At 50.1% G+C, this 27,813-nt stretch overlaps 1 protein-coding gene across 1 annotated transcript in view; it reads left to right on the top strand.

The window, feature by feature from the left end:
• Positions 1–1,487: 1,487 nt before the first annotated feature.
• Positions 1,488–27,813, top strand: part of LOC306761377 (polyunsaturated fatty acid lipoxygenase ALOX15B) — a gene marked incomplete at both ends in the record, with an annotated part of 56,913 nt that continues 30,587 nt past the window's right edge. Inside the window, 9 exons of the mRNA XM_079247500.1 lie at positions 1,488–1,634; positions 1,707–1,938; positions 2,022–2,103; positions 6,697–6,786; positions 6,858–6,973; positions 8,392–8,564; positions 8,638–8,781; positions 8,865–9,068; positions 11,361–11,447. Coding sequence (XP_079103626.1) covers positions 1,488–1,634; positions 1,707–1,938; positions 2,022–2,103; positions 6,697–6,786; positions 6,858–6,973; positions 8,392–8,564; positions 8,638–8,781; positions 8,865–9,068; positions 11,361–11,447 — 1,275 coding nt within the window. The remainder of the gene's footprint in view (positions 1,635–1,706; positions 1,939–2,021; positions 2,104–6,696; positions 6,787–6,857; positions 6,974–8,391; positions 8,565–8,637; positions 8,782–8,864; positions 9,069–11,360; positions 11,448–27,813) is intronic.

Raw genomic sequence — 27,813 nt, 5'->3', positions numbered from 1 at the left:
CAAATACATCAGGCGGGTGGAAAACGTCGGATAAAGTTGTTTCCAACGATGGTTTTTACAATAAAATTCACACTTTGTTTAATAATACAACTTTCACCATGTCTGCTTGAGCAGGAACTTTATTTTGAAAGGCACCGTTTAAAACGTTACTTTTAAAATGTCTCTGCTGTTCCATTCTTACTATTACACGATGATCGGGCTGTACATAAACTTTCACGACATCACTCTGACATGTCCTACTCGGGCGACTCTCGGGGATGTAGCTCAGTGGTAGAGCGCATGCTTCGCATGTATGAGGTCCCGGGTTCAATCCCCGGCATCTCCATTGCTTTATTTTGCCACAGGCGTTACGGCCTGTTCGTTTCCCAGCATGCAGGGAGTCTCGGATGACAGATCATGAAATAAAATGAAAAATACTTTATCAATTCCCAAAGGGAAATTCAACATCGTAGTATATAATAACAATTAATTTGAGGAGGTCTTGTTCCGGAGGCTAATGACTGCTGGCAGGAATGAGCTTCTGTATCTTTCAGCCGTGAATTGGACCTGAAGGAGCCTCCCGCTGAACATAAACAGAATTCTTGTTCCCCTACGGTCGGGAATATGAGATGCTATTTGTCCGCTCCACGTCTCTGTCGGACAAACTACGGAAGGGACAAGCCTCTGTCACACAATTTTCTGCTCAATAAACACGACAGTTTATGAAAATGGATGCATTAAGCTGGTTCCACTGGGGCTCGAACCCAGGATCTTCTGCGTGTAAAGCAGACGTGATGACCGCTACACTATGGAACCTGAACGGCATACCAGGGTTGCAGGTGACGTTTTATACAGGACATGGACTTGGCAGGTGGCGTTCTTTTCACCAGGTGTGTGTTTCAGTGGGCGGAGGTATATAAAGATACCACACACACACATCATGTCACATCATCATCATCATCACCTACTAAAGAGGACAGAGGCCAGAGCTGCAGGTGTGTTCACTTGTTAGATTTTCTTTATTCCTTTGTTATAAAACCCAACAAACACTGAGAGGAAGTATTTTGTTGTTTGTTTACTTTTGTGTCAGGATTTTGTGTCAGAATTTAAACTAAAAAAATATCTCTGAATATAAAGTTTACAGTTTAAGTGGAATATTTACATCCATATTCCTTGTTAAAATCTATATGGTTTGATTTGAGTAGAATTTCTTCTTTAGTTTGAGTTAAAATGTCCACAAAGAGAGTTTGTTGTTCCCTACGTCACCTGGACAGGTGTGTGAGCAGGTAAGTCTGAGAGGAGGAAGTCACACATGAATGAGCTGTGTGTGTTTGTGTGTTTGTGACCATTGGATGCCCACGCTGCACATTTCCAAGTCAAATATCAGGTAAACACACAAGGTTTTATTCGCTGGAAAGAGGAATGAAGACATGATGAGCAGGTGATCAGTCAGTCATACTTGATCCTGTTCTTGCAGCGACATCACCAAGTCTTCCTGATCCACCATCATGTCCTTCCAGTTTGATGTGACTGTCCACACCTCACCTGGTCCCACCTGTGGAACCTTTAACAGGCTGTGGCTTACTCTAGTTGGCTCGCAGGATGAGAGTCCGTCCATCAGCCTGAACCCAGAACACCATCTCCAGCCTGGATCGGTAAGTTTCTTCCACCAGAACCAGAACCATCTGCTTTCACAAACTCAGCCTTTTATGTTTTTGTCCCAGCAGACGTCTCTGATCCAGGTCCGGTCCAAGGGTCCTTTGGGCCAGATAGTCCTGGTCCGACTCCGGATGGAGGCTCGAACTGGATTCCCAAACTTGGACTGGCACTGCAGCAGGATTCAGGTCTGCAGGCAGACTAGAGGTCAGGACTCCCCTGAAGATCCAGAGACTCAGGTGTTCCTGTGCGACCGATGGCTGAGGACAGAAGACGGAGACGTTGAGCTGGCGGGTGGACAGTGTGAGACATCTATCTATCTATCTATCTATCTATCTGTCTGTCTGTCTGTCTGTCTGTCTATCTATCTGTCTGTCTGTCTGCAGTGTGTCTGCTGGCAGATGAACGTGAAGAGAAACGGAAACAGCATCGACTCCAACAGCTGCAGCGCCGACAGGAAGTCATCAGGTATAAAGACCAACTTCACAGCAGAAATAAACATGTTTACAGAAGGAATGAACACGTTTACAGCAGAAATAAACACGTTTACAGCAGAAATAAACATGTTTACAGTAGGAATAAACACGTTTACAGCAGAAATAAACAAATTTACAGCAGGAATAAACATGTTTACAGCAGAAATAAACATGTTTACAGTAGGAATAAACACGTTTACAGCAGAAATAAACAAATTTACAGCAGGAATAAACATGTTTACAGCAGAAATAAACATGTTTACAGTAGGAATAAACACGTTTACAGCAGAAATAAACAAATTTACAGCAGAAATAAACATGTTTACAGTAGGAATAAACACGTTTACAGCAGAAATAAACATGTTTACAGTAGGAATAAACACGTTTACAGCAGAAATAAACAAATTTACAGCAGGAATAAACATGTTTACAGCAGAAATAAACATGTTTACAGCAGGAATAAACACGTTTACAGCAGAAATAAACAAATTTACAGCAGAAATAAACATGTTTACAGCAGAAATAAACATGTTCACAGCAGGAATAAACATGTTTACAGTAGGAATAAACACGTTTACAGCAGAAATAAAGACGTTTACAGCAGAAATAAACATGTTTACAGCAGAAACAAACATGTTCACAGCAGGAATAAACATGTTTACAGCAGAAATAATGTTTACAGCAGGAATAAACATGTTTACAGTAGGAATAAACACGTTTACAGCAGAAATAAAGACGTTTACAGCAGAAATAAACATGTTTACAGCAGAAATAAACATGTTCACAGCAGGAATAAACATGATTACAGCAGGAATGAACATGTTTAAAGCAGGAATAAACACGTTTACAGTAGGAATAAACACGTTTACAGCAGAAATAAACATGTTTAGAGCAGAAATAAACATGTTCACAGCAGTAATGAACATGTTTACAGCAGAAATAAAAACGTTTATAACAGGAATAAACATGTTTACAGCAAAAATAAACACGTTTACAGCAGAAATAAACACGTTTACAGCAGAAATAAACATGTTCACAGCAGTAATGAACATGTTTACAGCAGAAATAAAATCGTTTACAGCAGGAATAAACACGTTTACAGCAGAAATAAACATGTTTACAGCAGAAATAAACAAGTTTACAGCAGAAATTAACAAGTTTACAGCAAAAATAAACACGTTTACAGCAGAAATAAACATGTTTACAGCAGAAATAAACATGTTCACAGCAGCAATAAACATGTTTACAGCAGGAATAAACATGTTTACAGTAGGAATAAACATGTTTACAGTAGGAATAAACACGTTTACAGCAGAAATAAACAAATTTACAGCAGAAATAAACATGTTCACAGCAGGAATAAACATGTTTACAGCAGGAATAAACACGTTTACAGCAGGAATAAACACATTTACAGCAGAAATAAACATGTTTACAGTAGGAATAAACACGTTTACAGCAGAAATAAACACGTTTACAGCAGAAATAAACATGTTTACAGCAGGAATGAACATGTTTACAGCAGAAATAAAAACGTTTACAGCAGGAATAAACACGTTTACAGCAGAAATAAACATGTTTACAGCAGAAATAAACACGTTTACAGCAGAAATTAAGTTTACAGCAAAAATAAACACGTTTACAGCAGGAATAAACATGTTTATAGCAGAAATAAACACGTTTACAGCAGAAATAAACACGTTTACAGCAGAAATAAACATGTTTACAGCAGAAATAAACATGTTCACAGCAGGAATAAACATGATTACAGCAGGAATGAACATGTTTAAAGCAGGAATAAACACGTTTACAGTAGGAATAAACACGTTTACAGCAGAAATAAACACGTTTACAGCAGGAATAAACATGTTTACAGCAGGAATAAACATCTTTACAGCAGAAATAAACATGTTTACAGCAGAAATAATGTTTACAGCAGGAATAAACATGTTTACAGCAGAAATAAACACGTTTACAGCAGAAATAAACATGTTTACAGCAGAAATAAACATGTTTACAGCAGGAATAAACATCTTTACAGCAGAAATAAACATGTTTACAGCAGAAATAATGTTTACAGCAGGAATAAACATGTTTACAGCAGAAATAAACACGTTTACAGCAGAAATAAACATGTTTACAGCAGAAATAAACATGTTTACTGCAGGAATAATGTTTACAGCAGAAATAAACACGTTTACAGTAGGAATAAACACGTTTACAGCAGAAATAAACAAATTTACAGCAGAAATAAACATGTTCACAGCAGGAATAAACATGTTTACAGCAGGAATAAACACGTTTACAGCAGGAATAAACACATTTACAGCAGAAATAAACATGTTTACAGTAGGAATAAACACGTTTACAGCAGAAATAATGTTTACAGCAGGAATAAACATGTTTACAGCAGAAATAAACACGTTTACAGCAGAAATAAACATGTTTACAGCAGAAATAAACATGTTCACAGCAGGAATAAACATGTTTACAGCAGGAATAAACATGTTTACAGCAGGAATAAACATCTTTACAGCAGAAATAAACATGTTTACAGCAGAAATAATGTTTACAGCAGGAATAAACATGTTTACAGCAGAAATAAACACGTTTACAGCAGAAATAAACATGTTTACAGCAGAAATAAACATGTTTACTGCAGGAATAATGTTTACAGCAGAAATAAACACGTTTACAGTAGGAATAAACACGTTTACAGCAGAAATAAACAAATTTACAGCAGAAATAAACATGTTCACAGCAGGAATAAACATGTTTACAGCAGGAATAAACACGTTTACAGCAGGAATAAACACATTTACAGCAGAAATAAACATGTTTACAGTAGGAATAAACACGTTTACAGCAGAAATAAACACGTTTACAGCAGAAATAAACATGTTTACAGCAGGAATGAACATGTTTACAGCAGAAATAAAAACGTTTACAGCAGGAATAAACACATTTTCAGCAGAAATAAACACGTTTACAGCGGGAATAAACATGTTTATAGCAGAAATAAACACGTTTACAGCAGAAATAAACACGTTCACAGCAGGAATAAACATGATTACAGCAGGAATGAACATGTTTAAAGCAGGAATAAACACGTTTACAGTAGGAATAAACATGTTTACAGCAGAAATAAACACGTTTACAGCAGGAATAAACATGTTTACAGCAGGAATAAACATCTTTACAGCAGAAATAAACATGTTTACAGCAGAAATAATGTTTACAGCAGGAATAAACATGTTTACAGTAGAAATAAACACGTTTACAGCAGAAATAAACATGTTTACAGCAGAAATAAACATGTTCACAGCAGGAATAAACATGTTTACAGCAGGAATAAACACGTTTACAGCAGAAATAAACATGTTTACAGAAGAAATAAACATGTTTACAGCAGAAATAAACATGTTCACAGCAGGAATAAACATGTTTACAGCAGGAATAAACATGTTTACAGCAGGAATAAACATCTTTACAGCAGAAATAAACATGTTTACAGCAGAAATAATGTTTACAGCAGGAATAAACATGTTTACAGCAGAAATAAACACGTTTACAGCAGAAATAAACATGTTTACAGCAGAAATAAACATGTTCACAGCAGGAATAAACACGTTTACAGTAGAAATAAACATGTTTACAGCAAGAATAAACATGTTTACTGCAGGAATAATGTTTACAGCAGAAATAAACACGTTTGCAGCAGAAATAAATATGTTTACAGCAGAAATAAACACGTTCACAGTAGCAGTAAACATGTTTACAGCAGAAATAAAAACGTTTACAGCAGAAATAAACATGTTTACAGCAGGAATAAACACGTTTACAGCAGAAATAAACATGTTTACAGCAGAAATAAACACGTTTACAGCAGAAATTAACAAGTTTACAGCAAAAATAAACACGTTTACAGCAGGAATAAACATGTTTATAGCAGAAATAAACACGTTTACAGCAGAAATAAACACGTTTACAGCAGTAATGAACATGTTTACAGCAGAAATAAACACGTTTACAGCAGAAATAAATATGTTTACAGCAGAAATAAACATGTTTACAGCAGAAATAAAAACGTTTACAGCAGAAATAAAAACGTTTACAGCAGAAATAAACACGTTTACAGCAGAAATAAACATGTTTACAGCAGTAATAAACATGTTTACAGCAGAAATAAACATGTTTACAGCAGAAATAATGTTTACAGCAGGAATAAACACGTTTACAGCAGAAATAAACATGTTTACAGCAGAAATTAACACGTTTACAGCATAAATAAACATGTTTACAGTAGGAATAAACATGTTTATAGCAGAAATAAACACGTTTACAGCAGGAATAAACATGTTTACAGCAGAAATAAACATGTTTACAGCAGGAATAAACACGTTTACAGCAGAAATAAACATGTTTACAGCAGAAATAAACACGTTTACAGCAGAAATAAACATGTTTACAGCAGAAATAAACATGTTTACAGCAGGAATAAACATGTTTACCAGCTCAGATCCAGTCGGACCTTGCTGTCATGCTTTGTCAATATAAATGTGATTAAAGCCTCCTCTCCTCGCAGGTGGCATCATTTCGTGGACGGAGCTCCACACTGCGTCGACCTGACCAGAGTGTCTGAACTCGGGCCGAATCTCAGCTACTCGTTCAAAAGGTACAACACACTCCTCAGAATTAGATGTGTGAGGACGGGACTCTGAGCTGTGTTTGTCTCTCCGGCCTCAGTCCAGCTACCAACATGCACTACCTGAAAGGGTTTGCAGACCGAGCAGAGTCCTGGACCAGTTTCTCAGAGCTGGAGACGGTTTTTGCCTTCAGTGGACTCCAGAACAACGTTGCCAGTAAGATCCGAGCAATCACACAGACGAGGAGAAATAGATCGTCACATTTGCTGTGGATGTTGAAGGTACAAGAGTGTAGAAGTCCAGCTAGTCAGGATGCGGTCCAGCAAGCCAGAACAGGTCTGATCCATCCCAACATTATCCTCTTGGTTTGCAGCTTGTTGAAGTCATGAATCAGAGTCCGTGTCATGGTCTCTGGCTTTTGGGTCTGGTTGTGTATTTTAGTCATGTTATTTTACCGCTTCATTAAACGCATATTTCTATACTTGCCTACTTCGTAACCCTGCAACTCGATCCACATCCAGCATCAGCGACGACGGAGTGGACACGTGTGGACGCATCAGGCTCCTGCAGCATCACCTCCTGGCCGCCACATGGACGGCAGGTGTCGGCATGGTATCGGCGTGGTGTTGGAGTGGTATCGGCGTAGTATCAGTGTGGTGTCGGCGTGGTATCGGCGTGGTGTTGGAGTGGTATCGGCATGGTATCGGCATGGTATCAGCGTGGTGTCAGCGTGGTATCGGCGTGGTGTTGGAGTGGTATCGGCGTAGTATCAGTGTGGTGTCGGCGTGGTATCGGCGTGGTGTTGGAGTGGTATCGGCATGGTATCGGCATGGTATCAGCGTGGTGTCAGCGTGGTATCGGCGTGGTGTTGGAGTGGTATCGGCGTGGTATCAGTGTGGTGTCAACGTGGTGTCCGCGTGGTATCGGTGTGGTATCGGCGTGGTGTTGGAGTGGTATCGGCGTAGTATCGGCATAGTATCGGTGTGGTGTCTGTGTGATATCGGCGTGGTATCGGCATGGTATCGACGTGGTATCGCCGTGGTGTTGGCGTGGTATCGGCTTAGTATCGGTGTGGTGTCGACGTGGTGTCGACGTGGTGTTGGAGTGGTATCGGCGTAGTATCGGCGTGGTATCAGCGTTGTATGGGTGTGATATCGGTGTGGTGTCGACGTGATATCGGCGTGGTATGGGCCTGATATCAGTGTGGCCTGATATCGGCGTGGCCTGATATCGGCGTGGTATCGGCGTAGTATCAGTGTGGTGTCGACGTGGTATCGGCGTGGTGTCCGTGTGGTATCGGTGTGATAACGGCATGCCGTTGTTACTGTCATCAGGTTGTTTCTGCATCTGCCTGTCTCAGTATGCAGCTGTTGGGTCCAGATCCTCCGTGAACCTGGACCGTTTGTGGTTTTTGTTAAGTTTTCTTAAGTCTAAAGTCTTGTTTGAAGTTTGTGTTCATAATGTTCATATTCAATGTGTTAATGTTGACATGTTTTGCATTTCATGCTTGATTTTTCCTTTTTAAATGGTTGTTGTTTTCTTACATTTTTCTGCATCTTTCTTGATCTTCTCTTCATATCTAACTCAACCTGCTTCGTACTTCACGCTCCAAGTGTCAATAATTTATTTTTCAGGATTCGTGAAGGCTCATTGGAAAGAGGACTGGTATTTTGGCTATCAGTGTCTGAACGGCTGCAACCCTCTGTTGCTGCGTCAGACCCGCCTCCTGCCTCCAAACCTGGCTGTTACCGCTGACATGCTCCGCCCCTTCCTGCCTGGTAGCTCCTCCCTTGTACTCGAGCTGCAGGTGAGCATGTGTTTGGGATTCCAGCTCTTCTTGCCACAGATGTGGAAACCATCTGACTGTATTGATGTGGCAGAAAGGGACCATTTACCTGTTGGACTACGAGGTACTGGATGGAATCCCCTCAAACATAATCAATGGGAAGCAGACGTACCTGTCAGCCCCCCTGTGTCTTCTCCACCTAAACCCGCAGGGTCAGCTAGTCCCAATTGCCATCCAGGTGAAACAGGGATTGGGTTTTAATATCTGTGGTCTTAATCTGAATGCATTTCTGAATCAATTCCTCATGTTTTCATCCTTCAGCTGCAGCAGACACCTGGTCCTCAGAACCCGGTCTTCCTGCCCTCCGACTCCCCCGGTGACTGGCTGCTAGCTAAGATCTGGGTTCACAACGCAGATTTCCAGTGTCACCAGTTGATCTCCCATTACCTGCGGACTCACATGATGGCAGAGCTGTGCTGCGTGGCCACACTGAGGCAGCTCCCGGAACTCCACCCACTACACCAGGTATACAAACCCAGCAGCGGGTATACACACCCAGCAGCGGGTATACAAACCCAGCAGCAGGTATACACACCCAGCAGCAGGTATACACACCCAGCAGCGGGTATACACACCCAGCAGCAGGTATACAAACCCAGCAGCGGGTATACACACCCAGCAGCAGGTATACACACCCAGCAGCAGGTATACACACCCAGCAGCAGGTATACACACCCAGCAGCAGGTATACAAACCCAGCAGCGGGTATACACACCCAGCAGCAGGTATACACACCCAGCAGCAGGTATACACACCCAGCAGCGGGTATACACACCCAGCAGCGGGTATACACACCCAGCAGCGGGTATACACACCCAGCAGCGGGTATGCACACCCAGCAGCGGGTATACACACCCAGCAGCGGGTATACACACCCAGCAGCGGGTATACACACCCAGCAGCGGGTATACACACCCAGCAGCAGGTATACACACCCAGCAGCGGGTATACACACCCAGCAGCGGGTATACACACCCAGCAGCGGGTATACACACCCAGCAGCGGGTATACACACCCAGCAGCGGGTATACACACCCAGCAGCGGGTATACACACCCAGCAGCAGGTATGCACACGCAGCAGCAGGTATACACACCCAGCAGCAGGTATACACACCCAGCAGCGGGTATACACACCCAGCAGCGGGTATACACACCCAGCAGCGGGTATACACACCCAGCAGCGGGTATACACACCCAGCAGCAGGTATACACACCCAGCAGCAGGTATACACACCCAGCAGCGGGTATACACACCCAGCAGCGGGTATACACACCCAGCAGCGGGTATACACACCCAGCAGCGGGTATACACACCCAGCAGCAGGTATACACACCCAGCAGCGGGTATACACACCCAGCAGCGGGTATACACACCCAGCAGCGGGTATACACACCCAGCAGCAGGTATACACACCCAGCAGCGGGTATACACACCCAGCAGCGGGTATACACACCCAGCAGCGGGTATACACACCCAGCAGCAGGTATGCACACGCAGCAGCAGGTATACACACCCAGCAGCAGGTATACACACCCAGCAGCGGGTATACACACCCAGCAGCGGGTATACACACCCAGCAGCGGGTATACACACCCAGCAGCGGGTATACACACCCAGCAGCAGGTATGCACACGCAGCAGCAGGTATACACACCCAGCAGCAGGTATACACACCCAGCAGCGGGTATACACACCCAGCAGCGAGTATACACACCCAGCAGCAGGTATGCACACGCAGCAGCAGGTATACACACCCAGCAGCGGGTATACACACCCAGCAGCAGGTATACACACCCAGCAGCGGGTATACACACCCAGCAGCGGGTATACACACCCAGCAGCAGGTATACACACCCAGCAGCGGGTATACACACCCAGCAGCAGGTATACACACCCAGCAGCAGGTATACACACCCAGCAGCAGGTATGCACACGCAGCAGCGGGTATACACACCCAGCAGCGGGTATACACACCCAGCAGCAGGTATACACACCCAGCAGCGGGTATACACACCCAGCAGCAGGTATACACACCCAGCAGCGGGTATACACACCCAGCAGCAGGTATACACACCCAGCAGCAGGTATACACACCCAGCAGGGGGTATACACACCCAGCAGCAGGTATACACACCCAGCAGCGGGTATACACACCCAGCAGCGGGTATACACACCCAGCAGCGGGTATACACACCCAGCAGCAGGTATACACACCCAGCAGCAGGTATACACACCCAGCAGCAGGTATACACACCCAGCAGCAGGTATGCACACGCAGCAGCGGGTATACACACCCAGCAGCGGGTATACACACCCAGCAGCAGGTATACACACCCAGCAGCAGGTATACACACCCAGCAGCGGGTATACACACCCAGCAGCGGGTATACACACCCAGCAGCAGGTATACACACCCAGCAGCGGGTATACACACCCAGCAGCGGGTATACACACCCAGCAGCGGGTATACACACCCAGCAGCGGGTATACACACCCAGCAGCAGGTATACACACCCAGCAGCGGGTAAACACACCCAGCAGCAGGTATACACACCCAGCAGCAGGTATACACACCCAGCAGCAGGTAAACACACCCAGCAGCAGGTATACACACCCAGCAGCAGGTATACACACCCAGCAGCAGTTATGCACACCCAGCAGAAGGGAGGGAAACCCACGTGGTGCGTCAGACTGTTCAGACTGGGTTTCAGTAGGAATCCCTTTCTCCTCCCTGAATTGTTGTTTCTTGTTTTAAGCTGCTGATGCCCCACGTCAGGACGTCCCTCCAGATAAACATGCAGGCACGAACAACGTTGCTGGCCGCTGGTGGAGTGTTCGATCAGGTAAAACTTCACCTGCTGCTGGAGAACAAACTGACTCCTCCTAGACAAGCCTTGGTCTTGGATCAGTTGGTGACCAGGATAGTTTGTGAGACCCAGTGCAATCCGGAACCCAGTTTGTTAGAGGCTAGTATTGTTTGCAGGACAATCATGGACCCAATTCAATTAGGAACCAGGATCATTTCCTAGACAAGGTACGATCCAGGACTCGGTTCAGTTGGGCGCCAGGATCAGTTGGGGGCCAGGATCGGTTGGGGGCCAGGATCAGTTGGGGGTCAGGTTCAGTTAGGGACCAGGATCAGTTGCTGAATGTGTTCAGTTAGGGACCAGGATTGGTTGGGGACCAGGTTTAGTTGGTGACTAGGATTGGTTGGGGATCAAGTCCGGTTAGGGACCAGGATTGGTTGGGGGCCGGGATTGTTTGGGGACCAGGATCAGTTGGGGACCAGGATTGGATGGGGGCCAGGATCGGTAGGGGACCAGGATCAGTTGGGGGACAGGTTCAGTTAGGGACCAGGATTGGTTGGGGACCGGGTTCAGTTGGTGACCAGGATCAGTTAGGGACCAGGATCAATTGCCGAATGGGTTCATTTAGGGACCAGGATTGGTTGGGGACCAGGATTGGTTGGGGACCAGGATTGGTTGGGGACCAGGATTGGATGGGGGCCAGGATCAGTTGGTGACCAGGATAAGTTGGTGACCAGGATCAGTTGGTGACCAGGATCAGTTGGTGACCAGGATCAGTTAGGGACCAGGGTCAGTTGCGGAATGGGTTCAGTTAGGGACCAGGATCAGTTGGGGACCAGGTTCAGTTGGGGACCCGGATTGGTTGGGGGCAAGGTTCAGTTAGGGTCCAGAATTGGTTGGGGACCAGGTTAAATTAGGGACCATGATTTGTTAGGGACCAGGATCGGTTGGGGACCAGGTTCAGTTATGGACCAGGATTGGTTGGGGACGAGGTTCAGTTAGGGACCAGGATTGGTTCGGGACCAGGTTCAATTATGGACCAGGATCGGTTGGGGACCAGGTTCAGTTAGGGACCAGGAATGGTTGGGGACCAGGTCCAGTTAGGGACCAGGATTGGTTGGGGACCAGGATGGTTGGGGACCAGGATCAATTGGGGACCAGGATCAATTGGGGACCGGGTTCAGTTAGGGACCAGGATTGGTTGGGGATCAGGTTCAGTTAGGGACTAGGACTTATTGGGGACCAGGTTCAGTTAGAGACCAGGATTGGTTGGGGACCAGGATTGGTTGGGGACCAGGTTCAGTTAGGAAACAGGATTGGTTGGGGACCAGGTTCTGTTAGGGACCAGGATTGGTTGGGGATCACGTCCAGTTGGGGACCAGGATTGGATGGGGGCCAGGATCGGTTCAGGACCATGTTCAGTTAGGGACCAGGATCTGTTGGGGACCAGGTTTAGTTAGGGACCAGGATTGGTTGGGGACCAGGTCCAGTTAGGGACGATGATTGGTTGGGGACCAGGATCAGTTGGGGACCAGGTTCAGTTAGGGGCCAGGTTCATTTAGGGACCAGGATTGATTGGGAACCAGGTTCAGTTGGTGACCAGGATCAGTTAGGGACCAGGATCAATTGGGGACTGGGTTCAGTTAGGGACCAGGATCGGTTGGGGATCAGGTTCAGTTAGGGACTAGGACATATTGAGGACCAGGTTCAGTTAGAGACCAGGATTGGTTCGGGACCAGGATCAGTTGGGGACCAGGTTCAGTTAGGGACCAGGATTGGTTGGGGACCAGGTTCTGTTAGGGACCAGAATTGGTTGGGGACCAGGTCCAGTTAGGGACCAGGATTGGTTCGGGGCGTCATTCAGTTGGGGACCAGGTTTGGATGGGGGCCAGGATCGGGTCGGGACCAGGTTCAGTTAGGGGCCAGGATTTGTTGGGGACCAGGTTTAGTTAGGGACCAGGATTGGTTGGGGACCAGGTCCAGTTGGGGACCAGGATTGGATGGGGGCCAGGATCGGTTCGGGACCATGTTCAGTTAGGGACCAGGATCTGTTGGGGACCAGGTTTAGTTAGGGACCAGGATTGGTTGGGGACCAGGTCCAGTTAGGGACGATGATTGGTAGGGGACCAGGATCAGTTGGGGACCAGGTTCAGTTAGGGGCCAGGTTCATTTAGGGACCAGGATTGATTGGGAACCAGGTTCAGTTGGTGACCAGGATCAGTTAGGGACCAGGATCAATTGGGGACTGGGTTCAGTTAGGGACCAGGATCGGTTGGGGATCAGGTTCAGTTAGGGACTAGGACATATTGGGGACCAGGTTCAGTTAGGGACCAGGATTGGTTGGGGACCAGGTTCTGTTAGGGACCAGAATTGGTTGGGGACCAGGTCCAGTTAGGGACCAGGATTGGTTGGGGGCCAGGTTCAGTTAGGGACCAGGATTGGTTCGGGGCCACATTCAGTTGGGGACCAGGTTTGGATGGGGGCCAGGATCGGGTCGGGACCAGGTTCAGTTAGGGGCCAGGATTTGTTGGGGACCAGGTTTAGTTAGGGACCAGGATTGGTTGGGGACCAGGTCCAGTTAGGGACCAGGATTGGTTGGGGGCCAGGTTCAGTTAGGGACCAGGATTGGTTGGGGACCAGGTTCAGTTGGTAACCTGGATCAGTTAGGGACCAGGATCAGTTGGGGACTGGGATCAGTTAGGGACCAGGATTGGTTGGCGATCAGGTTCAGTTAATCACCAGGATCGGTTGGGGACCAGGTTCAGTTAGGGTCCAGGATTGGTTGGGGACCAGGTTCAGTTAGGGACCTGGATTGGTTTGGGGACCAGGTTCAGTTGGTGACAAGCATTGGTTGGGGATCAGGTCCAGTTGGGGACCAGGATCGGTTGGGGACCAGGTCCAGTTAGGAACCAGGATTGGTTGGGGACCAGGATCAGTTGGGGGCCAGGTTCAGTTAGGGACCAGGTTTGGTAGGGGACCAGGTTCAGTTGGTGACCAGGATCAGTTGGTGACCAGGATCAGTTGCCGAATGGGTTTATTTAGGGACCAGGATTGGTTGGGGACCTGGTTCAGTTAGGGACCCGGATTGGTTGGGGACCAGGTTCAGTTAGGGTCCATGATTGGTTGGGGACCATGTTAAATTAGGGACCAGGATTGGTTGGGGACCAGATTCAGTTAGGGACCAGGATTGGTTGGGGACCAGCTTCAGTTAGGTTCCAGGATTGGTTGGGGACAAGATTCAGTTAGGGACCAGGATTGGTTGGGGACCAGGTTCAGTTAGGGACCAGGATTGGTTGGGGACCAGGTTCAGTTAGGGTCCAGGATTGGTTTGGGACCAGGTTCAGTTAGGGTCCAGGATTGCTTGGGGACTAGGTTCAGTTAAGGACCAGGATTGGTTGGGGACCAGGTTCATTTAGGGACCAGGATTGATTGGGGACCAGGTTCAGTGGGTGACCAGGTTCAGTTAGGGACCAGGATTGGTTGGGGATCAGGTTCAGTTAGGGACTAAGACTTATTGGGGACCAGGTTCAGTTAGGGACCAGGATTGGTTTGGGACCAGGTTCAGTTAGGGACCAGGATTGGTTTGGGACCAGATTCTGTTAGGGACCAGGATTGGTTGGGGACCACTTTCAGTTGGGGATCAGGATTGAATGGGGGCCAGGATCGGGTCGGGACCAGGTTCAGTTAGGGGCCAGGATTTGTTGGGGACCAGGTTTAGTTAAGGACCAGGATTGGTTGGGGGCCAGGATCGTTTGGGGACCAGTATCAGTTGGGGGCCAGGTTCAGTTAGGGACCAGGATTGGTTAGGGACCAGGTTCAGTTAATCACCAGGATCGGTTGGGGACCAGGTACAGTTAGGAACCAGGATTGGTTTGGGACCAGGTTGAGTTGGGGGCCAGGTTCAGTTAGGGACCAGGATCAGTTGCCGAATGGGTTTAGTTAGGGACCAGGATTGGTTGGGGACCAGGTTCAGTTAGGTACCCGGATTGGTTGGGGGCCAGGTTCAGTTAGGGTCCATGATTGGTTGGGGACCATGTTAAATTAGGGACCAGGATTGGTTGGGGACCAGATTCAGTTAGGGACCAGGATTGGTTGGGGACCAGCTTCAGTTAGGCTCCAGGATTGGTTGGGGACCAGATTCAGTTAGGGACCAGGATTGGTTGGGGACCAGGATCAGTTGGGGACCAGGATTGGATGGGGGCCAGGATCGGTAGGGGACCAGGATCAGTTGTGGACAGGTTCAGTTAGGGACCAGGATTGGTTGGGGACCGGGTTCAGTTGGTGACCAGGATCAGTTAGGGACCAGGATCAATTGCCGAATGGGTTCATTTAGGGACCAGGATTGGTTGGGGACCAGGATTGGTTGGGGACCAGGATTGGTTGGGGACCAGGATTGGTTGGGGACCAGGATCAGTTAGGGACCAGGTTCAGTTAGGGACCAGGTTCAGTTGGTGACCAGGATCAGTTAGGGACCAGGGTCAGTTGCGGAATGGGTTCAATTAGGGACCAGGATCAGTTGGGGACCAGGTTCAGTTAGGGACCCGGATTGGTTGGGGGCAAGGTTCAGTTAGGGTCCAGAATTGGTTGGGGACCAGGTTAAATTAAGGACCAGGATTGGTTTGGGACCAGGTTCAGTTATGGTCCAGGATTGCTTGGGGACCAGGTTCAGTTAGGGACCAGGATTGGTCGGGGACCAGGTTCATTTAGGGACCAGGATTGGTTGGGGACCACTTTCAGTTGGGGATCAGGATTGAATGGGGGCCAGGATCGGGTCGGGACCAGGTTCAGTTAGGGGCCAGGATTTGTTGGGGACCAGGTTTAATTAGGGACCAGGATTGGTTGGGGGCCAGGATCGTTTGGGGACCGGGATCAGTTGGGGGCCAGGTTCAGTTAGGGACCAGGATTGGTTGGGGACCAGATTCTGTTAGGGACCAGGATTGGTTGGGGACCAGGTCCAGTTAGGGACCAGGATTGGTTGGGGACCACATTCAGTTGAGGATCAGGATTGAATGGGGGCCAGGATCGGGTCGGGACCAGGTTCAGTTAGGGGCCAGGATTTGTTGGGGACCAGGTTTAATTAGGGACCAGGATTGGTTGGGGGCCAGGATCGTTTGCGGACCGGGATCAGTTGGGGGCCAGGTTCAGTTAGGGACCGGGATCAGTTGGGGGCCAGGTTCAGTTAGGGACCAGGATTGGTTGGGGACCAGGTTCAGTTAATCACCAGGATTGGTTGGGGACCAGGTTCAGTTAGGCTCCAGGATTGGTTGGGGACCAGGTAAAGTTACTGATCAGGTTCAGTTAGGGACCAGGATTGGTTGGGGATCAAGATCAGTTGGGGGCAAGGATCGGCTGGGGGCCAGGATCTGTTGGGGACCAGAATCTGTTGGGGACCAGGATCAGTTGGGGGCCACGTTCAGTTAGGGACCAGGATAAGTTGGGGACCAGGTTTAGTTAGAAACCAGGATTGGTTGGGAACCAGGTTCAATTTGGGACCAGGATCAGTTGCAGGCCAGGTTCAGTTAGGGACCAGGATCAGTTGGGGACCAGGATTGGTTGGGATCCAGGATCAGTTGGGGACCAGGATCAGTTAGGGGCCAGGTTCAGTTAGGGACCAGGATCAGTTGGGGACCAGGTTCAATTAGGGACCAGGATTGGTTGGAGACCAGGTTCAGTTAGGGACCAGGATTGGTTGGGGACCACTTTCAGTTGGGGACCAGGATTGGATGGGGGCCAGGATCGGTTGGGGACCAGGTTCAGTTAGGGACCTGGATTGGTTGGGGACCAGGTTCAGTTGGTGACCTGCATTGGTTGGGGATCAGGTCCAGTTAGGGACCAGGATCGGTTTGGGACCAGGTACAGTTAGGAACCAGGATTGGTTGGGGACCAGGTTGAGTTGGGGGCCAGGTTCAGTTAAGGACCAGGATCAGTTGCCGAATGGGTTTAGTTAAGGACCAGGATTGGTTGGGGACCAGGTTCAGTTAAGGACCCGGATTGGTTGGGGACCAGGTTCAGTTAGGGTCCATGATTGGTTGGGGACCATGTTAAATTAGGGACCAGGATTGGTTGGAGACCAGATTCAGTTAGGGACCAGGATTGGTTGGGGACCAGGTTCAGTTAGGCTCCAGGATTGGTTGGGGACCAGATTCAGTTAGGGACCAGGATTGGTTGGGGACCAGGTTCATTTAGGGACCAGGATTGGTTGGGGACCAGGTTCATTTAGGGACCAGGATTGATTGGGGACCAGGTTCAGTTGGTGACCAGGTTCAGTTAGGGACCAGTATCTGTTGGGGATCAGGTTCAGTTAGGGACTAGGACCTATTGGGGACCAGGTTCAGTTAGAGACCAGGATTGGTTGGGGACCAGGATCAGTTGGGGATTAGGGTCAGTTAGGGACCAGGATTGGTTGGGGACCAGATTCTGTTAGGGACCAGGATTGGTTGGGGACCAGGTCCAGTTAGGGAACAGGATTGGTTGGGGACCACTTTCAGTTGGGGATCAGGATTGAATGGGGGCCAGGGTCGGGTCGGGACCAGGTTCAGTTAGGGGCCAGGATTTGTTGGGGACCAGGTTTAGTTAGGGACCAGGATTGGTTGGGGGCCAGGATCGTTTGGGGACCGGGATCAGTTGGGGGTCAGGTTCAGTTAGGGACCAGGATCAGTTGGGGGCCAGGTTCAGTTAGGGACCAGGATTGGTTGGGGACCAGGTTCAGTTAGGCTCCAGGATTGGTTGGGGACCAGGTAAAGTTACGGATCAGGTTCAGTTAGGGACCAGGATTGGTTGGGGACCAGGATCAGTTGGGGACAAAGATCGGCTGGGGGCCAGGATCGGTTGGGGACCAGAATCGGTTGGGGACCAGGATCAGTTGGGGGCCAGGTTCAGTTAGGGACCAGGATAATTTGGGGACCAGGTTGAGTTAGAGACCAGGATTGGTTGGGAACCAGGTTCAATTTGGGAACAGGGTCAGTTGGGGACCAGGATCAGTTAGGGGCCAGGTTCAGTTAGGTACCAGGATCAGTTGGGGACCAGGTTCAATTAGGGATCAGGATTGGTTGGAGACCAGGTTCAGTTAGGGACCAGAATTGGTTAGTGACCGGGTCCAGTTAGGGACCAGGATTGGTTGGGGACCAGGATCAGTTGGGGACCAGGATTGGTTGGGGGCTAGGATCGGTTGGGGACCAGGATCAGTTGGGGACTGGGTTCATTTAGGGACCAGGATTAGTTGGGGACCAGGTTCAGTATGTGACCAGGATTGGTTGAGGACCAGGTTCAGTTAGGGTCCAGGATTAGTTGGGGACCAGGTTCAGTTGGGGACCAAGATTTGTTGGGGACCAGGTTCAGTTAGGTACCAGGATTGGCTGGAGACCAGGTTCAGATAGGCTCCAGGATTGGTTGGGGACCACTTTCAGTTGGGGACCAGGATTGGATGGGGGCCAGGATTAGTTGGGGACCAGGTTCAGTTGGGGGCCAAGATTTGTTGGGGACCTGGTTCAGTTGGGGACCAGGTTCGTTTGAGGACCAGGATTGGTTGGGGGCAATGATCGGTTGGGGACCAGGATCGGTTGGGGACCAGCATCAGTTGGGGGCCAGGTTCAGTTAGGGACCATGATTGGTTGGGTACCAGGTTCAGTTAGGGACCAGGATCAATTGGGGACCACTTTCAGTTGGGGACCAGGATTGGATGGGGGCCAGGATCGGTTGGGAACGGGTTCAGTTGGTGACCAGGATCAGTTAGGGTCCAGGATCAGTTGCCGAATGGGTTTAGTTAGGGACCAGGATTGGTTGGGGACCAGGTTCAGTTAGGGACCCGGATTGGTTGGGGACAAGGTTCAGTTAGGGTCTATAATTGGTTGGGGACCAGGATAAATTAGTGACCAGGATTGGTTAAGGACCAGATTCAGTTAGGGATCAGGATTGGTTGGGTACCAGGTTCAGTTAGGGTCCAGGATTGGTTTGGGACCAAATTCAGTTAGCGACCAGGATTGGTTAGGGACCAGGTTCAGCTAGGCACCCAGATTGGTTGGGGACCAGGTTCAGTTAGGGTCCAGGATTGGTTGGGAACCAGGTTCAGTTGGGGTCCAGGATTGCTTGGGGACCAGGTTCAGTAAGAGACCAGGATTGGTTGGGGACCAGGTTTTGTTAGGGACCAGGATCGGTTTGGGACCAGGTTCACTTAGGGACCAGGATTGGTTGGGGACCAGGTTCAGTTAGGGACCAGGATTGGTTGGGGACCAGGTTCAATTATGGACCAGGGTCTGTTGGGGACGAGGTTCAGTTAGGGACAAGGAATGGTTGTGGACCAGGTCCAGTTAGGGACCAGGATTGGTTGGGGACCAGGATTGGTTGGGGACAAGGATGGTTGGGGACCAGGATCAGTTGGGGACCAGGATCAATTGGGGACTGGGTTCAGTTAGGGACCAGGATTGGTTTGGGACCAGGATCAGTTGGGGACGAGTTTCAGTTACTGACCAAGAATTGATTGGGGACCAGGTTCTGTTAGGGACCAGGATTGGTTGGGGAACAGGTCCATTTAGAGAAAAGGGTTGGTTGGGGACCACTTTCAGTTGGGGACCAGGATTGGATGGGGGCCAGGATCAGTTCGTGACCATGTTCAGTTAGGGACCAGGATTTGTTGGGGACCATGTTCAGTTAGGGACCAGGATTAGTTGGGGACCAGGTTTACTTAGGGACCAGGATTGGTTGGGGACCAGGTTTAGTTTGGGACCATGATGTGTTAGGGACCAGGATCGGTTGGGGACCAGGTTCAGTTAGGGACCAGGACTGGTTGGGACCAGGTTCAATTATGGACCAGGATTGGTTGGGGATCAGGTTCAGTTAGGGACAAGGAATGGTTGGGGACCAGGTCCAGTTAGGGACCAGGATTGAATGGGGACCAGGATGGTTGGGGACCAGGATCAGTTGGGGACCAGGATCAATTGGGGACTGGGTTCAGTTAGGGACCAGGATTGGTTGGGGATCAGGTTCAGTTAGGGACTAGGACTTATTGGGGACCAGGTTCAGTTAGAGACCGGGATTGGTTGGGGACCAGGATCAGTTGGGGACCAGGTTCAGTTACGGACCAGGATTGGTTGGGGACCAGGTTCTGTTAGGGACCAGGATTGTTTGGGGAACAGGTCCATTTAGGGACCAGGATTGGTTGGGGACAACTTTCAGTTGGGGACCAGAATTGGATGGGGGCCAGGATCAGTTCGGTACCATGTTCAGTTAGGGACCAGGATTTGTTGGGGACCATGTTCAGTTAGGGACCAGGATTAGTTGGGGACCAGGTTCATTTAGGGACCAGGATTGGTTGGGGACCAGGTTTAGTTAGGGACCATGATTTGTTGCGGACCAGGATCAGTTGGGGACCAGGTTCAGTTAGGGACCAGGATTGGTTGGGGACCAGGTTCTGTTAGGGACCAGGATTGGTTGGGGACCAGGTTCAGTTAGGGACCAGGATTGGTTGGGGACCAGGTTCTGTTAGGGACCAGGATTGGTTGGGGACCAGGTCCAGTTAGGGACCAGGATTGGTTGGTGACCACTTTCAGTTGGGTACCAGGATTGGATGGGGGCCTGGATCGGGTCGGGACCAGGTTCAGTTAGGGGCCAGGATTTGTTGGGGACCAGGTTTAGTTAGGGACCAGGATTGGTTGGGGACCAGGTCCAGTTAGGAACCAGGATTGTTTTTGGGGCCAGGATCGGTTGGGGACCGGGATCAGTTGGGGGCCAGGTTCAGTTAGGGACCAGGATTTGTTGGGGACCAGGTTCAGTTGGTAACCAGGATCAGTTAGGGACCAGGATCGGTTGGGGACCAGGTTCAGTTAGGGTCCAGGATTGGTTGGGGACCAGGTTCAGTTAGGGACCAGGATTGGTTGGGGATCAGGTTCAGTTAGGGACTAGGACTTATTGGGGACCAGGTTCAGTTAGAGACCAGGATTGGTTTGGGACCAGGATCAGTTGGGGACCAGGTTCAGTTACGGACCAGGATTGGTTGGGGTACCAGGTTCTGTGAGGGACCAGGATTGGTTGGGGACCAGGTTCAGTTAGGGTCCAGGATTGGATGGGGACCAGGTTCAGTTTGGGTCCAGGATTGCTTGGGGACCAGGTTCACTTAGGGACCAGGATTGGTTTTGGACCAGGTTCAATTAGGGACCAGGATTAGTTGGGGACCAGGTTTACTTAGGGACCAGGATTGGTTGGGGACCAGGTTTAGTTAGGGACCATGATTTGTTAGGGACCAGGATCGGTTGGGGACCAGGTTCAGTTATGGACCAGGATTGGTTGGGGACCAGGTCCAGTTAGGGACCAGGATTGAATGGGGACCAGGATGGTTGGGGACCAGGATCAGTTGGGGACCAGGATCAATTGGGGACTGGGTTCAGTTAGGGACCAGGATTGGTTGGGGATCAGGTTCAGTTAGGGACTAGGACTTATTGGGGACCAGGTTCAGTTAGAGACCGGGATTGGTTGGGGACCAGGATCATTTGGGGACCAGGTTCAGTTACGGACCAGGATTGGTTGGGGACCAGGTTCTGTTAGGGACCAGGATTGTTTGGGGAACAGGTCCATTTAGGGACCAGGATTGGTTGGGGACCACTTTCAGTTGGGGACCAGAATTGGATGGGGGCCAGGATCAGTTCGGTACCATGTTCAGTTAGGGACCAGGATTTGTTGGGGACCATGTTCAGTTAGGGACCAGGATTAGTTGGGGACCAGGTTTACTTAGGGACCAGGATTGGTTGGGGACCAGGTTCAGTTAGGGACCAGGATTGGTTGGGGACCAGGATCAGTTGGGGACCAGGATTGGTTGGGGACCAGGTCCAGTTAGGGACCAGGATTGGTTGGTGACCACTTTCAGTTGGGGACCAGGATTGGATGGGGGCCTGGATCGGGTCCGGACCAGGTTCAGTTAGGGGCCAGGATTTGTTGGGGACCAGGTTTAGTTAGGGACCAGGATTGGTTGGGGACCAGGTCCAGTTAGGAACCAGGATTGTTTTTGGGGCCAGGATCGGTTGGGGACCGGGATCAGTTGGGGGCCAGGTTCAGTTAGGGACCAGGATTGGTTGGGGACCAGGTTCAGTTGGTAACCAGGATCAGTTAGGGACCAGGATCGGTTGGGGACCAGGTTCAGTTAGGGTCCAGGATTGGTTGGGGACCAGGTTCAGTTAGGGACCAGGATTGGTTGGGGATCAGGTTCAGTTAGGGACTAGGACTTATTGGGGACCAGGTTCAGTTAGAGACCAGGATTGGTTTGGGACCAGGATCAGTTGGGGACCAGGTTCAGTTACGGACCAGGATTGGTTGGGGACCAGGTTCTGTGAGGGACCAGGATTGGTTGGGGACCAGGTTCAGTTAGTGTCCAGGATTGGATGGGGACCAGGTTCAGTTTGGGTCCAGGATTGCTTGGGGACCAGGTTCAGTTAGGGACCAGGATTGGTTTTGGACCAGGTTCAATTAGGGACCAGGATCAGTTGGGGACCAGGTTTACTTAGGGACCAGGATTGGTTGGGGACCAGGTTTAGTTAGGGACCATGATTTGTTAGGGACCAGGATCGGTTGGGGACCAGGTTCAGTTATGGACCAGGATTGGTTGGGGACGAGGTTCAGTTAGGGACCAGGATTGGTTCGGGACCAGGTTAAATTATGGACCAGGATCGGTTGGGGACCAGGTTCAGTTAGGGACCAGGAATGGTTGGGGACCAGGTCCAGTTAGGGACCAGGATTGGTTTGAGACCAGGATGGTTGGGGACCAGGAACAGTTGGGGACCAGGATCAATTGGGGACTGGGTTCAGTTAGGGACCAGGATTGGTTGGGGATCAGGTTCAGTTATGGACTAGGACTTATTGGGGACCAGGTTCAGTTAGAGACCAGGATTGGTTGGGGACCAGGATTTGTTGGGGACCAGGTTTAGTTAGGGACCAGGATTGGTTGGGGACCAGGTCCAGTTAGGAACCAGGATTGTTTTTGGGGCCAGGATCGGTTGGGGACCGGGATCAGTTGGGGGCCAGGTTCAGTTAGGGACCAGGATTTGTTGGGGACCAGGTTCAGTTGGTAACCAGGATCAGTTAGGGACCAGGATCAGTTGGGGACTGGGTTCAGTTAGGGACCAGGATTGGTTGGGGACCAGGTTCAGTTAGGGTCCAGGATTGGTTGGGGACCAGGTTTGGATGGGGGCCAGGATTGGTTGGGGGCCAGGATCGGTTGGGGACAGGGATCAGGTAGGGGCCAGGTACAGTTGGGGACCAGGATTGGTTGGGGACCAGGATCAGTTGGGGACTGGGATCAGTTAGGGACCAGGATTGGTTGCCGACCAGGTTCAGTTAATCACCAGGATCGGTTGGGTACCAGGTTCAGTTAGGGTCCAGGATTGGTTGGGGACCAGGTTCAGTTAGGGACCAGGATTGGTTGGGGATCAGGTTCAGTTAGGGACTAGGGCTTATTGGGGACCAGGTTCAGTTAGAGACCAGGATTGGTTTGGGACCAGGATCAGTTGGGGACCAGGTTCAGTTACGGACCAGGATTGGTTGGGGACCAGGTTCTGTTAGGGACCAGGATTGGTTGGGGACCAGCTTCAGTTAGGGTCCAGGATTGGATGGGGACCAGGTTCAGTTAGGGTCCAGGATTGCTTGGGGACCAGGTTCAGTTAGGTATCAGGATTGGTTGTGGACCAGGTTCAATTAGGGACCAGGATTAGTTGGGGACCAGGTTTACTTAGGAACCAGGATTGGTTCGGGACCAGGTTTAGTTAGGGACCATGATTTGTTAGGGACCAGGATCGGTTGGGGACCAGGATCAGTTATGGACCAGGATTGGTTCGGGACGAGGTTCAGTTAGGGACCAGGATTGGTTCGGGACCAGGTTCAGTTAGGGACCAGGAATGGTTGGGGACCAGGTCCAGTTAGGGACCAGGATTGGTTGGGGACCAGGATGGTTGGGGACCAGGATCAGTTGGGGACCAGGATCAATTGGGGACTGGGTTCAGTTAGGGACCAGGATTGGTTGGGGATCAGGTTCAGTTAGGGACTAGGACATATTGGGGACCAGGTTCAGTTAGAGACCAGGATTGGTTGGGGACCAGGTTCAGTTATGGACCAGGATTGGTTGGGGACCAGGTTCTGTTAGGGACCAGAATTGGTTGGGTGACCAGGTCCAGTTAGGGACCAGGATTGGTTCGGGGCCACATTCTGTTGGGGACCAGGTTTGGATGGGGGCCAGGATCGGGTCGGGACCAGGTTCAGTTAGGGGCCAGGATTGGTTGGGGACCAGGTCCAGTTAGGGACCAGGATTGGTTGGGGGCCAGGATCGGTTGGGGACAGGGATCAGTTGGGGGCCAGGATCAGTTAGGGACCAGGATTGGTTGGGTGACCAGGTCCAGTTAGGGACCAGGATTGGTTCGGGGCCACATTCAGTTGGGGACCAGGTTTGGATGGGGGCCAGGATCGGGTCGGGACCAGGTTCAGTTAGGGGCCAGGATTGGTTGGGGACCAGGTCCAGTTAGGGACCAGGATTGGTTGGGGGCCAGGATCGGTTGGGGACAGGGATCAGTTGGGGCCAGGATCGGTTAGGGACCAGGATTGGTTGGGGACCAGGTTCAGTTGGTAACCAGGATCAGTTAGGGACCAGGATTGGTTGGCGACCAGGTTCAGTTAATCACCAGGATCGGTTGGGGACCAGGTTCAGTTAGGGTCCAGGATTGGTTGGGGACCAGGTTCAGTTAGGGACCAGGATTGGTTGGGGATCAGGTTCAGTTAGGGACTAGGACTTATTGGGGACCAGGTTCAGTTAGAGACCAGGATTGGTTTGGGACCAGGATCAGTTGGGGATCAGGTTCAGTTAGGGACTAGGACTTATTGGGGACCAGGTTCAGTTAGAGACCAGGATTGGTTTGGGACCAGGATCAGTTGGGGACCAGGTTCAGTTACGGACCAGGATTGGTTGGGGACCAGGTTCTGTGAGGGACCAGGATTGGTTGGGGACCAGGTTCAGTTAGGATCCAGGATTGGTTGGGGACCAGGTTCAGTTTGGGTCCAGGATTGCTTGGGGACCAGGTTCAGTTAGGGACCAGGATTGGTTGTGGACCAGGTTCAATTAGGGACCAGGATTAGTTGGGGGCCAGGTTTACTTAGGGACCAGGATTGGTTGGGGACCAGGTTTAGTTAGGGACCATGATTTGTTAGGGACCAGGATTGGTTGGGGACCAGGTTCAGTTATGGACCAGGATTGGTTGGGGACGAGGTTCAGTTAGGGACCAGGATTGGTTCGGGACCAGGTTCAATTATGGACCAGGATCGGTTGGGGACCAGGTTCAATTATGGACCAGGATCAGTTGGGGGCCAGGTTCAGTTAGGGAGCAGGATTGGTTGGGGACCAGGTTCAGTTGGTAACCAGGATCAGTTAGGGACCAGGATTGGTTGGGGACCAGGTTCAGTTAGGGTCCAGGATTGGTTGGGGACCAGGTTTACTTAGGGACCAGGATTGGTTGGGGACCAGGTTTAGTTAGTGACCATGATTTGTTAGGGACCAGGATCGGTTGGGGACCAGGTTCAGTTATGAACCAGGATTGGTTTGGGACCAGGATCAGTTTGGGGCCAGGTTCAGTTAGTGACAAGCATTGGTTGGGGATCAGGTCCAGTTGGGGACCAGGATCGGTTGGTGACCAGGTCCAGTTAGGAACCAGGATTGGTTGGGGACCAGGATCAGTTGGGGGCCAGGTTCAGTTAGGGACCAGGATTGGTAGGGGACCAGGTTCAGTTGGTGACCAGGATCAGTTGCCGAATGGGTTTAGTTAGGGACCAGGATTGGTTGGGGACCATGTTAAATTAGGGACCAGGATTGGTTGGGGACCAGATTCAGTTAGGGACCAGGATTCGTTGGGGACCAGATTCAGTTAGGCTCCAGGATTGGTTGGGGACCAGATTCAGTTAGGGACCAGGATTGGTTGGGGACCAGGTTCAGTTAGGGACCAGGATTGGTTGGGGACCAGGTTCAGTTAGGGTCCAGGATTGGTTTCGGACCAGGTTCAGTTGGGGTCCAGGATTGCTTGGGGACTAGGTTCAGTTAGGGACCAGGATTGGTTGGGGACCAGGTTCATTTAGGGACCAGGATTTATTGGGGACCAGGTTCAGTGGGTGACCAGGTGCTGTTAGGGACCAGGATTGGTTGGGGATCAGGTTCAGTTAGGGACTAAGACTTATTGGGGACCAGGTTCAGTTAGATACCAGGATTGGTTGGGGACCAGGACCAGTTGGGGACCAGGTTCAGTTAGGGACCAGGATTGGTTTGGGACCAGATTCTGTTAGGGACCAGGATTGGTTGGGGACCAGATTCAGTTAGGGACCAGGATTGGTTGGGGACCAGATTCAGTTAGGGACCAGGCTTGGTTGGGGACCTGGTTCAGTTAGGGTCCAGGATTGGTTTCGGACCAGGTTCAGTTGGGGTCCAGGATTGCTTGGGGACTAGGTTCAGTTAGGGACCAGGATTGGTTGGGGACCAGGTTCATTTAGGGACCAGGATTTATTGGGGACCAGGTTCAGTGGGTGACCAGGTGCTGTTAGGGACCAGGATTGGTTGGGGATCAGGTTCAGTTATGGACTAAGACTTATTGGGGACCAGGTTCAGTTAGAGACCAGGATTGGTTGGGGACCAGGACCAGTTGGGGACCAGGTTCAGTTTGGGACCAGGATTGGTTTGGGACCAGATTCTGTTAGGGACCAGGATTGGTTGGGGACCAGGTCCAGTTAGGGACCAGGATTGGTTGGGGACCACTTTCAGTTGGGGATCAGGATTGAATGGGGGCCAGGATCGGGTCGGGACCAGGTTCAGTTAGGGGCCAGGATTTGTTGGGGACCAGGTTTAGTTAGGGACCAGGATTGGTTGGGGGCCAGGATCGTTTGGGGACCAGTATCAGTTGGGGGCCAGGTTCAGTTAGGGACCAGGATTTGTTGGGGACCAGGTTCAGTTAATCACCAGGATCGGTTGGGGACCAGGTACAGTTAGGAACCAGGATTGGTTGGGGACCAGGTTGAGTTGGGGGCCAGGTTAAGTTAGGGACCAGGATCAGTTGCCGAATGGGTTTAGTTAGGGACCAGGATTGGTTGGGGACCAGGTTCAGTTAGGGACCAGAATTGGTTGGGGACCAGGTTCAGTTGGGGACCAGAATTGGTTGGGGACCAGGTCCAGTTAGGGACCAGGATTGGTTGGGGACCACTTTCAGTTGGGGACCAGGTTTGGATGGGGGCCAGGATCGGGTCCGGACCAGGTTCAGTTAGGGGCCAGGATTTGTTGTGGACCAGGTTTAGTTCGGGACCAGGATTGATTGGGGACCAGGTCCAGTTAGGGACCAGGATTGGTTGGGGGCCAGGATCGGTTGGGGACCGGGATCAGTTGGGGGCCAGGTTCAGTTAG

The sequence above is a fragment of the Telmatherina bonti genome (assembly GCF_933228915.1).
Source record: "Telmatherina bonti genome assembly, chromosome: 10".
NCBI classification, from domain to species: Eukaryota; Metazoa; Chordata; class Actinopteri; order Atheriniformes; family Telmatherinidae; genus Telmatherina; species Telmatherina bonti.
This window is presented reverse-complemented; position numbering and strand designations above follow the sequence as displayed.